This window comes from Cheilinus undulatus, linkage group 17, assembly GCF_018320785.1.
Source record: "Cheilinus undulatus linkage group 17, ASM1832078v1, whole genome shotgun sequence".
Taxonomy (NCBI): domain Eukaryota; kingdom Metazoa; phylum Chordata; class Actinopteri; order Labriformes; family Labridae; genus Cheilinus; species Cheilinus undulatus.
Window position 1 is genome coordinate 5347271 of NC_054881.1, and position 14263 is coordinate 5361533.

General features: G+C 39.3%; 1 protein-coding gene across 1 annotated transcript in view; it reads right to left on the reverse strand.

The window, feature by feature from the left end:
• Window positions 1-84: 84 nt before the first annotated feature.
• The window catches only part of naa25 (N-alpha-acetyltransferase 25, NatB auxiliary subunit), a 35262-nt gene continuing 21083 nt past the window's right edge, over window positions 85-14263 (reverse strand). Inside the window, exons 13-24 of the mRNA XM_041810411.1 lie at window positions 12314-12403; window positions 12057-12237; window positions 9446-9545; window positions 9205-9356; window positions 8983-9108; window positions 8401-8644; window positions 6823-6946; window positions 6667-6732; window positions 6490-6587; window positions 6292-6402; window positions 6058-6198; window positions 85-5265 (exon numbers count right to left, since the gene is read on the reverse strand). Coding sequence (XP_041666345.1) covers window positions 5143-5265; window positions 6058-6198; window positions 6292-6402; window positions 6490-6587; window positions 6667-6732; window positions 6823-6946; window positions 8401-8644; window positions 8983-9108; window positions 9205-9356; window positions 9446-9545; window positions 12057-12237; window positions 12314-12403 — 1556 coding nt within the window. The 3' untranslated portion in view covers window positions 85-5142. The remainder of the gene's footprint in view (window positions 5266-6057; window positions 6199-6291; window positions 6403-6489; window positions 6588-6666; window positions 6733-6822; window positions 6947-8400; window positions 8645-8982; window positions 9109-9204; window positions 9357-9445; window positions 9546-12056; window positions 12238-12313; window positions 12404-14263) is intronic.

A 14263-nucleotide genomic window follows, 5' to 3' on the forward strand; every position in this document is an offset into this window, starting at 1 on the left:
TTCTATCACATTTGTAGACAAAGGGCTCATTTTAGCTCAGAAAGTTTAAACAATAAAAACTTTAGACATTTAACAACCAAACTCTCACATTTACATTATTTTTTATTTAAAAAAGCTTTGACATTCCAGTGTTTCTGTTTTCCATTTTCTAACAAAAGAGGGTGGTGAGATGACGCTCCAGATTGTCAACCATTAATCTGAACCTCAACAACACAAACGTCTTCTCTGAGGGTCCATTCAAACAGATGGGGAAATGGAGTCTTCATAAACAAAAGAAAAGAAGAAGAAACGGCGTCGTTTATTACTAGTGGCAGATGTGCGACAGGATACAAGGCTAACAGGAAGGGAGGGGGATGCACTTTTATTCACATTTTCACATTTTGTTGCCAAATTAATAATAATAGCAAAAGAAACTGCACACAACCTGCAGGCGTCCATCAGTGCTCAGATTTGTCTGCTTTTACCTCAGATTATGAGCTTATTTATGCTGACTTCTCAAAAATTAACAATATAAAGAAGCTGGTGTCGTTAATGAGATAAGCTCTGGGTCGACATCTAAAGCAGAAATAAAAACAAAACCGAACACAGGACAGGTGTCATCGTATCTACAGCAGCTGCTTTAAAAACACACCAACTTCCTTTCACACTGTACTGCAAAAACGCTGCCTCAACTTTATTTACAGTTAGGTCCAAAGGTTGCTAAAAACAAAAAAAAGGAGGAGCTTCGTGTGCCAGGAGAGGCTGAAAACAACTGTACAATCAGGTCAAGAGCAGACGAGACAAAATCATGTAAAAGTTTCTGTCTATGGAGTATTTAACGCTGAAACATTCATTCTAGCATGTGGCAAGAGGTGGTCATTTTTGCATTTGTAGTTTTGTCTTCATATCTATTAAAAAGTAGCTGAGGCTGCATACGTCTACTTTCATTATCAAATATTAGATTCAAAGTCTTCATATTGCTTCATATGTCGAACCAAAAGACTCGTTTACAATCAAAGAAAAGCAGCACATCTTCACATTTAAGAAGCTGAAACTAGTAAACGTTTGGGATTTAAATTTCCTTTTGACCAGCTGATGGCTTGAGCTACTAATGGTTGCAGCTTTCTTACATGCAAGCACATTTTTACACTGCTTTAAAGACATTCAATGCCTTTTAGGGCCACAAAAATGATAAACTGTGAATGACTTCAGAAAGAAACTGATGTTTGTGGAATACCTTGATATTTAAAGGGGAATTTTTTAAAGCTGGACACTACTTTTGCACACCTTTTAAACAAACAAATCAGTAAATAAAGTTAAGGAACCGCTCCAGTAGATCGCCTCTGAGCAGCTGCAAAGTTGGTTGCAATGGTTTTCATGCAGTCTTTTAATGCACGTCCTCTAAAAGCGTTAATTCCTTCCACCAAATGGCTCAGATTATTCAAATTGTCTGACAGTGATACAGAAAAGATGCTCCAAATAACTGAAAAGTATACTGCACACCCCATTTTAACCAGCAGAGCACAGAAGCTTCATGTTATTATCAAACTAGGGTTGTCAGAATCTTAAATTCTTTGGTATTTTTTCACTGCCATGCATTTTAAAAAGGTATAATCTCAATATTATCAGAAAGAAGGGAAGCTTTAATAAACTATGCATGTTTTCAGTCATACTTTCAAAAAGCTGTTGCCTAAAGAAAGACAGAGAACTGTTAAGTTGCACAAAAAAGTTCTGTACTGAAATGCTGCTGATGCATTGTGTAATTTAGACTGTGTGCTGGAGTTTTCTTGCATTTTTGGAGAATTGCAAACAAGAAATTGCACAATTTCGGGTGCTTCAGACTTTTCATTTTTGGTTCTGAAACAGGCAGAACTGTGCAGTTTGGTTTAGCTAGAGTCAATGATGGTTTGAAATTCTGGAAGCGATACTTCTTTTACACGAGAAAAAAATATCGGGCTGTTACAGGAAAAAGTAGACAGATGACTCTCATACACTGCAAGGTACAATTTTGGTTTTTAAAGACAGACTATTGGGGCTTTTTTTCTTTTGAACAGGTCTTTTAGTTTTAGTCATATTTTGTCATTTTTCCCCCTTGGTTTTAGTCGACGAAAACTCAACATTTTAGTCTAGCTTTAGTCAATAAAAAGTCCTCAAATTTTAATCTTTATTTTTAGTCCAAGCACTTATTCTCTAGCCTAAATCTGGCATGGCAGTGTGTTCTTTGTATCCTACAAAACCTGGGGTCCCTGCTTCCGACTTCTAAGAGGCAGAATAGATACAGCTGCATTGTTTTTTGACAGATTTACCCACAGTGGAGAAATATCACGAGTTTTGAATGTCTGAAAAAACTGAACTACATTTTAGTCTAGTTTTAGCCATCTTGATGACATCTTGTAAGTTTTAGTCTAATTTCTGACGTGGAAATAAAGGCTGTCGAAGAACATTTTTAGTCGACAAACTTAACACTGGGCCATCTGTGCGCCATCATTTCAGATTTTGATATCAGGGTTTGGTGGCTTTGAAGAGAGTAATTTAGTAGCAGTTTCTGGCATCAAAATAGGATTTTGCTCTCATAAGGTGGTTGCATCTGGATCATTTCTGTAAAGTTGTTAAACACTTAAAAAAATGCTGAGCTCTGAGCTCCATCTTTCAGTGGATGTGCTTTTATCAGAGCCATCTTAAGCAAAGCAGATGCCAACTACTCAAGCAAGCACATTTTTTCCTCACTAGTCCAGTGGACACTAGCCATAATTTAGGACAAACATAATCTTGCTGAACTGAAGTAGTCATCTTCCTTGCAACTTTCAAGGTGCATGGAGGATGGAGAAAGTCTTGAAGGGCACAAGAGAGCTCCTGCAACACTTCAGCCAGGGTCATCCAGGATGACCTTGATGAAAGCTACAAGCTGAAATGCATCGATCTAATAAAGCTGTTCTTTAAAGTACAAGTCTTGCTGCAGCTTTCTGTGTCCTTCAAATTTAACTGGACATAATTTCATACAAAGAGTAAAATGATGTACATGTGACAGAGTATGCTCACTGTACCTATGCCTGAACTTTCCCTAATGCAACCTTAATACAAGGTCTAAGAATTCTGAATCCTTCTACCTCCCTGTCTTCTTATTCTGGTTTTAAATAATGGTAATGAAAGCATCAGTAACATCTGGAGTAACTTACGTAATTTGGCCTTTAGGATAAACTGGGGAACTGTGCATTAGTCAGTCAGTACGTTTACATGCATAGAAAGTCGAGCTGTCGATAGCTCAATGACTTGTTTAACTGGAGTAATGTCCACGCTCCAGTATGCTTACCACCATAGGCAGATGGCAAATGCTACTTCTGCTATGCCTAACATTTATGCTGCTTTATCTCTGGGAGAAATCCGGGCTTGGAAACTGTAGGCACGTGCAGAACGCCTCATCCAGACTGGGTCTGATTGAGGTGTGTACATGCAAGAGTCGATCTATCTTTAATTGCATTACCTACATGTGTTTGTCTGACTGCAAGAAATTCTTCTTTGGTATGATTTTAGATGGGTTAACATGATTGCATCTAGTTTTAGTTTTGTTAAAACAATAAGTCTGCTTTTTCTAGTTGCATGTAAACATACAGAGTGAGTGCGACAACAGCTACGACGATGCAATCTGAGCGTCCTCTTTTGCAGCCTGGATAACACAATCTACTAAAGTAATCCTTCATTTTAAACCATTTTGGTCTGTGTCCACAGCTGCCTTTTTGTTGGTGCTTTTGCCAGCGTTCATAGTGGCTAGGTTAACACTTCTGTTTTCCTCTGAAGCGTTCATAGCATTGATTTGAACAGCTCCATGCACTTAAATATTTTATTCTAAGAAATACCACCAAGAAAAGCAATGTTAATGAATCCTGTCCTTGCATTTGCAGAGTTGGAAACTTAACCTTGAAAAAGACAAATCAGGTTGATTTCTTCCACATAATTATTGCTGAAAAATTTGGTTTGTAAAGTCCTTCTCCTCCTTGATTTTGATTGGCCAAAACAGTTGCACCCGAAGGGGAGCTGAGCTCTGAAAATCAGCACCACTGCAAAAAAACAGCAGCTGTGGACACAACGCCTTAGTCATTTACGCTGAAAAATATGCAAAAATAGGACCAAACTTTAAAAATTAAAATTTCCCCTTCAACATGATCACAAACTGTCTTTTACATTAATATCTATCAGCCTGGTTTGATCTGGTTTTGTGCTGGAACAACCCGTTTCCACAACAGACATGCTTACAAGCACCACTTCTAATTGAACTTAAAGAAAAGAAGAAAAAAAACAAACATCAGCAGAAAATTCTGGTGTCTTTTTTAAAAAAACGTCCTGTTATTTTTTAAACTCATCCCACCACGTCTCTTTATAATACTGCAACTACAGAGGTGGCTCCACATTCAGTACCAAAGCAACACACGACAGACACAAAGCAAAAAAAAAGAAAAGGATGAAGAGAAGACGAAATAATCATGAGGAGAAACTTCAGTCTGCAGGTAGCCAGGCGTCCATACATCCATCACTTTGATGAAAATTGTGCCTGCTTGATTTGACGGAGAGAAACAGCTGGAAAAGATGCACATGGATCGATTTTTCCTCCTTAGTGTTAACAGTCCGAATGTCTGTGTGTGTGTGATTGTCCTCGGAGTCACAAGAAAAACAAAATCAAAGCAGAAACAGAAACAGAATAGTGGTATACTGTGTCTTATATTCTCATTTAGCTGAAGGAGTTGCTCTTTACTATGTACAATAATTTATTAGATTAGTTCATCTAAAACTGCGTATTCATTCTGCCTAATCTGCTCTAGTTATGTTTCTTTTTTAAAAAGAGGCGTGTCTTTTTTTCCCTCGTTTTGCGTATATCTGCTGTATAAATTCAGGAGTTTACTTACAAGCTTGTGTGCTATAAGAGTTGCAAATGTTCCAGAGGACATTGTTGAAGAAATAAAATTTAAAAAAAAAGAAAAACAGGCAGAGAGCTCACAAACGCTGAGTGATGCAGGAGAGGAAGGAGGTCAGAAACGACGGTGTGTCTGGGCTAGGGGGAGTCTGGGGGTTTAGCTGGTGTGCTGACAGACGGTGGAGCGGGGGCATTGGCGGGCTGATGAGGGGTGTGTAAGGGGGTATAGTCGTCTTTATTTTAGGGGGTGATGGTGATCAGATCTTGAGGTTCTTTATAGTCTCTGCTCTCTTCTTGAGCAGATCTCCCACCTCCTGTAGAGAGCGCAGGTAACTGCTCTGCACCTTGTCCATAGCAGCCTTCATAAACGACGCTTCATCCTGAAATACCAGAAAATATGGAGGAATTACGGCAAAGAATGTTGGAGAAAAACTGATATTCCAGTGTTTTTTCTTTTGCAATAAATACAGTTTGAAAAACATTTACCAGATGATTGCAGTATCTTTAAACTTAAAGTTTTTACTTTGGATCTTTCAGTCCTTATATTTTTATTTTTTAACCTTACTTGTAGCATAAATTATCAACTATTTCTAACATCTGCTTTGTTAATAGTCTATTTATGTGGCCACAGCATTAAGCAAGAAAATACTCATTTTACATCTTGGACGGAGTGTCTGCCTCAGGCATCTTGCTGATGTATCTGTGATGCAGCAGTGTTACCTGGAGTTTGGCTGTGGCACAATCTTAGGAGACAGTCACCTCTAAACCAGAAGGTAGGGGTTCAAACCCTCACGCATGCAGCTACGTGTTGTTGTGTCCTTGGGCAGGACAACCCCAAATTGCTCCCTCTGCATCAGTTGTGTATGAATAGTACTAGTTATAATGATGGCTACTCTATATAGCAACCTCCGCCATCAATGGGTGAGAAAACAGGAATACTAGCAGTTTTGGTTTTCATCAAACAAAAGAAGTAGTGGTACGACTGTCTTTGAGTCATGTGACTGTGACATTTTTGTCCTGCACACTGGAGGACATGCAGTTGCAATGGTAAACAATACATTGTTAGGCCCTCATATGCAATGCAATCAAAGATGAACTGAATTTATGTTTAATTTATTTAAATGTAAATCAGGACAAAAACGGAAGAAAGGATTTATTGTGTCTATACCAACCTGTGGGAATCCTTCCAAGCTTAAACTGGCCAGTTTAAGGGCCGTTATGCTCGTCTCCTGCCCCTTTATATGCTCCAGACTCTGAGTGAGCAGGTCCTGCAAGCTCCCCGTCAGCTCCTGGAACCCGCACACCACGGCCGGCTGCACGAGACACAAACCAGTGCGGAGTTACCATTAAAACTCTGAGGACAAATTAAGAACCCCCTGTGTACGACAGAAGAATTACAGCTGTACCATGGCTGTGTTTGCATCCTTTTTCTTCTTTTTCTTCTTCTGTAGACTCGTCTTCAGCGGTCGGAGGATCTTTGCACAGTTACTCGCCATCCACAAGGCTATGCACATCGTCTGAAAGACATTTTAATGATAAAACTTTAACGCATCACAGCCTCGGTGTAAAATATTTCTCTGATTGCTGAAGCAGCGATGTCTCACCTCGACAAAGAAGATTAGGTTTTCTAATAAGGAGGGCTGTGTTTTTAATTTGCTCTCGTTCATTTCCAATAAATCCCCTTTGCATTTATTCAGAATTTCTGCAGAGACAAAAAGACGGAAACATGAAGCTTAGCAGGAAAAATCCTTTAAGATGCAGAAAGGAAGCCAACAACTCACCTTGAAGCTGAACTACTAATGATTTGAAACCGTTACAGATCTGGTTTTGAAGCTCTGACGACTCGTCTGAGGGGATAAAAAAGGAAAGTTTTGATAGAATAAAAGCAAAAAGGTGGTGAATGTTTTCTCTGCTTAAGGTCACTGCAGTGTCCTCACCGAGCCCGGCTGTGTCGAGCTCCTGCAGGTGCACAGACAGCTGGAAAGCTGCAGCCTGACACTGACAGCTCCCGCTGGACAGAGCTGTGGCCAGGCGGGCTGAGGGGGGTCCCAGGAATGGATACTGCAGCACAACATATATTTAAAACAGGCAAGGAAACACAAGGTCTTTGTTTTTCCCGCAACAATCTATAAATCAGTGTCATTATACAGAGCAGTGTTACTCAACCCTTCGCAACCAAAGAGCCAAATCATTGAAAAATACCTTTGCAAGAGCCACAATCTAAGTGGAGAAAAGTGGCAAAAATGGATTAAAGTGGCAAAACATGTGTCAGAAAACAAATAAAAAGGGGCAAAGTAGGCTTAAGATGGCAAAAAAGAGCAAAATATGGCCAAAATAATAATATTAGTTACAGGTGGCAAAAATGGTCAGTAGGTGGCACAATTGTGGTAAAAAAAAAATGGGTGAAAAGTGACTAAAATGGGCAAAAAGCAGCAAAAAAATTGAGAGGGGTGGGAAAAAATTGGCAAAATTTGAGGCAAAAAGGTGAAATTACATGGTGAAAAGCAGCTTACATGGGCAAAAAGTGGTAAAAAAGGGCAAAAATGTGACAAAAGTGGCTAAATAATGGCAAAAATGGGCTTAAAGCAGCAAAATGGATTTAAAGTGGCAAAAAAGGAAAAAAGGCAAAGACTGCAAATAAGGGAAATGGAAATATACTGCCAAAAACAAATGTTGACAACTAATATTAACAATTAAAGTGTACTGTGTCAGTGTAGAGAAAAAAAATGACCTGCAATAGATAATTTCTGAAGTCAAAGTTCTCTTTTTTAAGGGAATTTTAGTTCAAATTAAGACAAAGTACCCACAATTCATCACAAATGAGTCACATGTGGCTCAAGAGCCACATGTGGAGTATCACTGTTATAGAGGAAATAGAGATAAATCATTTGTACAATTAGATAAGGGGTGTCATTTTTTTGCAACAAGCATTTCTCTTCTAGCATTTCTATTGATTTTTATCCAAAAATCTGAATGTTTCTGTACAATTTGATAATTATGATCTGCCATCTGAAGCGTCTTTTTGCTTGTGTATAATACAGATTAGTGCTGTTAGATTATCCTGTGAACGGTGTTAAAGATTAATTATAAATAAATATTATAAATTATAAATATAATTATAAAGATTAATGAATAAAACATGTTTGGATGGTGGCTGACCAACTGCAGCTGCAGCCGTGATTAAAAAAAGTCACCATTCATGTCAATATTCCTCCAGTTCTTACGCACAGGCAAGCAGACCAATGCAAGTGCGCCTTTGTAAGAGGACTTTTCTTATATTACCATTCCTAATTCCTCCATATATCGCTTATTCTAAAGTTTTACTCTATGGCAACGAACCTCCTTAAGTTTTTTTTTTTTCCTCAGCCAAAAAGTTTTACAAAACATTCAACCTTTATTGCCCTTGTTGCAGAATTAGACAAATCTATGGAGCGTTTCTGTTTTTCAGTTTCCTTTTTTGCTCTTTTTTATCACTGCTTAAACACCTTTACTGCATTTCTAAAATAAGCACACACCTGTATGTGTTTTTCCGCTAGCTGAGCAGCCGTCTGCAGCGTCTGGTTGAGCTGAGTGAGCAGGCTGCTGAGGATCGACGTCTTGTCTCCGACTCCGTTCTCGTTTGAAATCTCAGAGTTTTGTTGTGACGGTGTGTGACTGAGAGAGGCCAAAGAGGCGAGGAGGCGAAGTGTGAGAGAGCGTATCCTCAACCAGACCGACTCCTCTTCCAGAGACTGACGTCTGTGCTCCTCGGTTAACTGCCTATGAGGGAAAAGACACAAGAAGCACAAGAAAATTGTTTTTGAATAAAATATGGGTTTATGAGATTTGCAAATCAATGCATTCTGTTTTTATTCAAATTTTGCATAGTGTCCCAACTTATTTGGGTTTGGGGTTATGATAAAATGATCTACTGGTTGAAGTTCTGATGCCAGATGTAACCTTCCCTCTCTCTCAATCAGGACAGCTTTGTGTTGAAAATATGACTTTATATCTTTTTTTTTAGCCTCTTAAAAATAACATATTTTATCGTTTTAATCACATGTTGATGACTAAATGTGCCTTAAATTGTGCAAAAATATAATTTCAGCAATATAAACCTGTCTTTAGGGTCCCAGCAGGTAAAAACAGTCAGGTCTCTGTTGTCCCTCATGTTGTCCCAGGGGATGTCGTCCTCCTCTGCTGACAGAGACATCGCCTTCACGCTCTCCTCCAGGCTCAAAACACTGCAAGACCCACAGAAAAGTCCACATCTACATCAAGATTCAGTTCCACACATGAATTTCCCATCATCATGAGCATGTTTCCAAGTTTATTCTCACATATCGGCTTCGAGGAACAGATCCAGCAGCATCCTCTCAGTGCGGACCTGAGCAAAGTGCAGCGACTGGTTCAACCTGTTCCTGAGAGCAATGAACTCTGGGATTTTCTCAAACGCTCCATACTTGTACGCCTGGATGATGTACTCTGAGGTCTGTGAGAGGGACAGAGAACAGCATGTGAAAATGTTCAACTAGCTCTAAAAAGGTTTATAATGTAAAACTGAAAAGAGGAAACACTCACATCTTTCTGGTTGGAGTGGAAAAACCTGAGGGAGAAATTACAGGACTGGGAGGCTGCAGCAAACTGACCCAAAGACTCAGCGTAACGTGTTAACAGGAACCTGGAAATGGATTTAAAAAAATATTTAAACACCTTATTTTATCACTGGAGGTAAAACACTTTTGCATGTTTTACTGTTAGTTTTGTTTTCACTTTTGCAACATATTTTCCTGATATTCATGGACTATAATTGGGGGCGTGTCTGTCCATCTTGATTTGCACACCACACCCTTGCTCCAATTGTCCTTAATCCTCCTCAGAAGACTTCTTGCGTGTACTTTTTTTCATACTGAAGCCATAACAAAATCATAATTGTGTTCAGATTCTCAATAAAATCCAAAATTGTTGTGCCTTTCGCTTCGGTTTGCCCCGTCCCCATTCCCATCCCCGGCCCTCATTATGTCACTTCCCCATGTATAATATGCTCACAGAGCTGGAGGCCAACTGGACTTTGTTGAAACACGGCCATAGGGAAACAAAACTGGCACACCTGGATATGACGATACACCTGCTCCATGATCCCTGATTAAAGTAAGATCTCTTTAAAGCTCTTCCTCATGCTCAGATTAAACAGAATAATACAGGACATGTTACACACGTTGGTGTTGGAAAAAAAATGATTTGCTGTTATTTGTAGTTGGTGGTGCTGCAAACACAAGTTTGAATCTATTTCTTTCAATGTGCAACCAAACGGTGTGATGCACAATAAAGTGCCTGTACTTAAACATTTTAAATAAGTCAAAACACACAGCTTTAATGCTCCCCTTATTGTGCTGTTGGCCTTTCACTGCACATATGCACTGGCCGCAGAGACGCTGAGTCATTATGCTGTCATTTAGCGGGAAAAAACACCCTTTTCTATGCAAATTGCCCTTATTGCATTAAACATGTAATGACGAGGTTGGTAACAGCACTGTGTTAACAGAGTAAGGATAAGTCTGCTGTCTATGAGAGCTGATGGTGCTCCAGTTTTTATGACGCACAAACTTTTCAGAGATCAGGAAACAATTTTACCTCGGTATGACTTTGAAATAAATGATGATGAATGATGAATACTTTGCCATTGCTATGCCTAAGCCATAAGCAGGTATCAAAGCAGTCTGAGGCTCTCAGCCGCTTTTTTTTTTAATCCATGCGTGATATAATTTTGTATGACGAGGATGTGAGTGTTGTGGTTTAGACTTTTCCTTCATTCAGGGATGAAACTTCGTCAAGGTGATGCGCAATTGAACACATTAATATTACCATTCCTTTAATTCAACGCACTCTCTGTTATTCTGAAGTAGGGCTGGACAATTAGGCAGAAATCAAAATTACGATTAATTAGACTTTTTACCTCGATTACAGTCAATAAAGGATTATTCCACCCACAGCCTCCAGCTCTGTTTGTTCTGTGAATATTTGTATAATTTCAAAACCAATGACTGAAAGGAATATACACAGATTAAAAACTTATGACTATTTCTTGAAATCAAAACACACATCAGCTAAAATGAAAATGTTTTTGGAAAAAGTCAAATTTTCTAAGTAGAAAAAAAACAACTTGTATTTCTTGCTGAAAAATGATTTTTATTTTGTTGTATAAAAGCAGAAAATAACTTTGCTGCTCATGTTGCACAGTCTGCTCTGTGTTTGAATTCTAGAGGAATGGATGGGATGGTGTCACATGACCAGTAATTCTTCTTCTCTTGGGCTTCCAGCAGGGTACATGCCTTGCAACACCTGGCTGCCTATCACATGACTACACAGCCAGTAATTTGTTTTTAAGGGGGTGGTGCATTCGTAGAGAGAGAATTACAAGGGAAAAAACTTAGAAACAGCAGGTTTTTGTCAGTTAGAGGCTCTAAATATCAGTTTTGATTAATTGCCCAGTTCTATTCTGAATTTTTAACATGAATTGACAAAATCCGTGTGTGATCTGAGCAGCATTGGACAGCACACACTGCAAGAGTGGGCAGTAATGGTCATAAATCCAATGGGATTGCAATTAAGAAAAGCATCCTCTACAGCGCTCTAGCAACTATAAAAAGTATGTCACATTTGGTTTACTGTTTAGTAAACCTTTCTGATGTGCAGATTGGATATAAACAAGAAAAAAAAAAACTATAACTATAAAAATGAGTTTTGGGTGTCCTGGTGATCATTCTTGTCGTTGAATATTGAATAAGATATAAATCTATTTTTATTTTAGCTAGTATGGTGATGAAATTCTAAATTCTGGTATCGTAACAACTCTTTCCCTTATCTGAATTTCTTTTGTACTCATACTTCTTTAAAACTCCTATTTTCCCTGCAGCGTTGTGGTGTCACAGAGTTGGATAGCTCCAATTTCCCCCCGGCATAAATGAAATACTTTTGATTCTGATCTAGTTGTCTTGATTGTTTAGGGCAAGACAACTACATAATTTCATCATAGTTTATGTTAGCTTAGTAAACAGTGTCATAAAAAGGTCAAATGGTGCTGAAAATATCTTCTATAACTCTGATACCTGGACTCAGAGGGGTTTTTGTCCTTGTTTGGAACACGAGGTGCTAAATATAAACAGGGAAGTAATTGTCTTTCTGTACTGACCCTATGGTGTCGTGCTGTACATGCTTGGCGTCCAGGCTGGAGTAAAGGTCGACGACGGGCTCGAAGGCTCCCAGGTGACAGTAAAGGAGCAGCAGCAGCAGCTTGAACTGAGCGTTAGACGGGCTGTGAGAGAGACCCTCCTGCAGGACGCCCAGACACTGCCACACCATGTTCTCATCCCCTACAACAGGGCCACACATTTTAGAGACGGCACAGGAAAAACAGACAAATCTGCAACAAGAGGCAGAAATACTCACCGGTCTCCTTCCATAAGTCGATATAAACGTGAGCTGCCATGAGACAGTACATGTCGGAGAACTGCAGCTCTGTCTTCAGGGCCGTCTTCCCTGTTAGACACACGGATCAACAGGTCAGACTGGGTAAAACCGTTTTAAAATTATGTAAAGGAGAACAGAGTGATGAACTAAGTTTTTGAAATTATACAAGGCCCTGCCTTTCAACAAAGCCATTTCTGTCTTTAATTGAAATACAACCCCCAACTTCCAAAACACCTGATTTGCTGTCATGATGACGCTCAACAGTTTTATGAGAGTACATGACGTGACTGCGTGCTAACACAACACCACCAGGCAGAGTTTTAAAAGGGCATCTTTCTTCTTTAATGATCTATTTAAAACCTATCTGTTTTCTTATTGTGAATCATAATAATCCTAATCTCACAGGCTGTAAAACTAATCTGCCAATGGGTGAAAATAAAGTACACAAACTTTTTATTATGGAAAATTTTGTCATTAAAATCTGATTTTTGGCTTTGCACTTTCCTCAGTGTTTGGCCTTAAAAAACTCTTACATCAGCTCTTACGTCTCATGATTCTCCTTATTGGCGCTGTTTTTACTGGATAATTTCTGTGTGCCATCCTTTCCCCTCTTCATGCACTTGTTTTTGTATCTCTTATTTATCCATTTTCATCCTTTTTTCTTTGTTTCATTTTCTCTGGTATGATGTTCTCTTCTTATATGTGAAGATTTTACTACTTATGCCATTTGCATACCTGCCAACACTCCTGTTTTTTCTGGGTTTCTCACATATTTTTTGAGCAATCTCCTGCCCACCTCCTATTTTGTCATTTCTCCCTGGAAACTCCTGTGTTTTTTTTCATGGCTGTGCAATAATCAGACTAATCAATAAGCACAGAATCATACCTTTTGTACATTTGTCTGAAGCATAGACTGGTCTGAGGGTGCCAAAGTACTGTACTGAGTTCAAAATGTACTCACTAAACCAGTGGTTCTCAAATTGTGTGGAAGTCCTTTTTTACAAGCATGCATAATTACTGCAACTATTCAATATCTTAAGTTCAGATAGGACCACTTTGTCAAGAAACGTGTGATTTGCGGTCATAAATAGTTTGTCTTTATTAGCAGTTGTAAATTCGCACCTGTTGCTGTTGTTCATATGTGGCTGTTCTGGGAACAAGGAGCTGGGGTGGAGGATGGTTGTAAACAGTAGTTTCCAGAGAAAGCAGCAAGGCATAGCCAGGTAAGAGCAGTGTAAATATGGCAGCACAATTACCTGCAAGTAGCTGACGAGGGCAAGCCACTAAACACTACTTAATTACAATAATGTGAGTAAATGCAATTAGTTTATTTTAACCTCTGATATTAGGCGCTCTCCCTTCTTGGTAACAGCGTGTTAGTGTGTGATTAAAAACAACCACATACCAAAGAAAGTGACGGTTGTATTCACACTGTCAGGATTTCTTTTAGGTAGTGGAATTATTTAAACCATTTTCAGGGCTGCACAGCAGCACAGGGGTTAGTGCTGTTCCCTCACAGCAATAAGTCTCCTGGTTCGCTGCCCGGTCAGGGCACTTCTATGTGGAGTTTGCATGTCGTCCCTGTGCATGTGTGGTCTATCTCTGGGTGCTCTGGCTTGCTGTGCTCGTTAAGTGAACCGGTGACACTAAACTGGCCGTAGGTGTGAGTGTGCCTGGCTGTGTGCGATTGAGTGGTGACCAGTCCAGGGTGTACCCCGCCTCTCGCCAAATTGGCAGCTGGGATAGGCTCCAACCCTTTAACGGGATAAGCAGTGTAGAAAATGTATGGATGGATTTTCACCTTATATATGAACAGTTTTACAAAAAAAGAGGGAAGAACAAGGACTACAGTGTCATAATGAAAGAACTGGTAGGGGGCAAAAACATATTTTCAAGTTAACCCCCTATCATATTAAAATCCCGGTAATG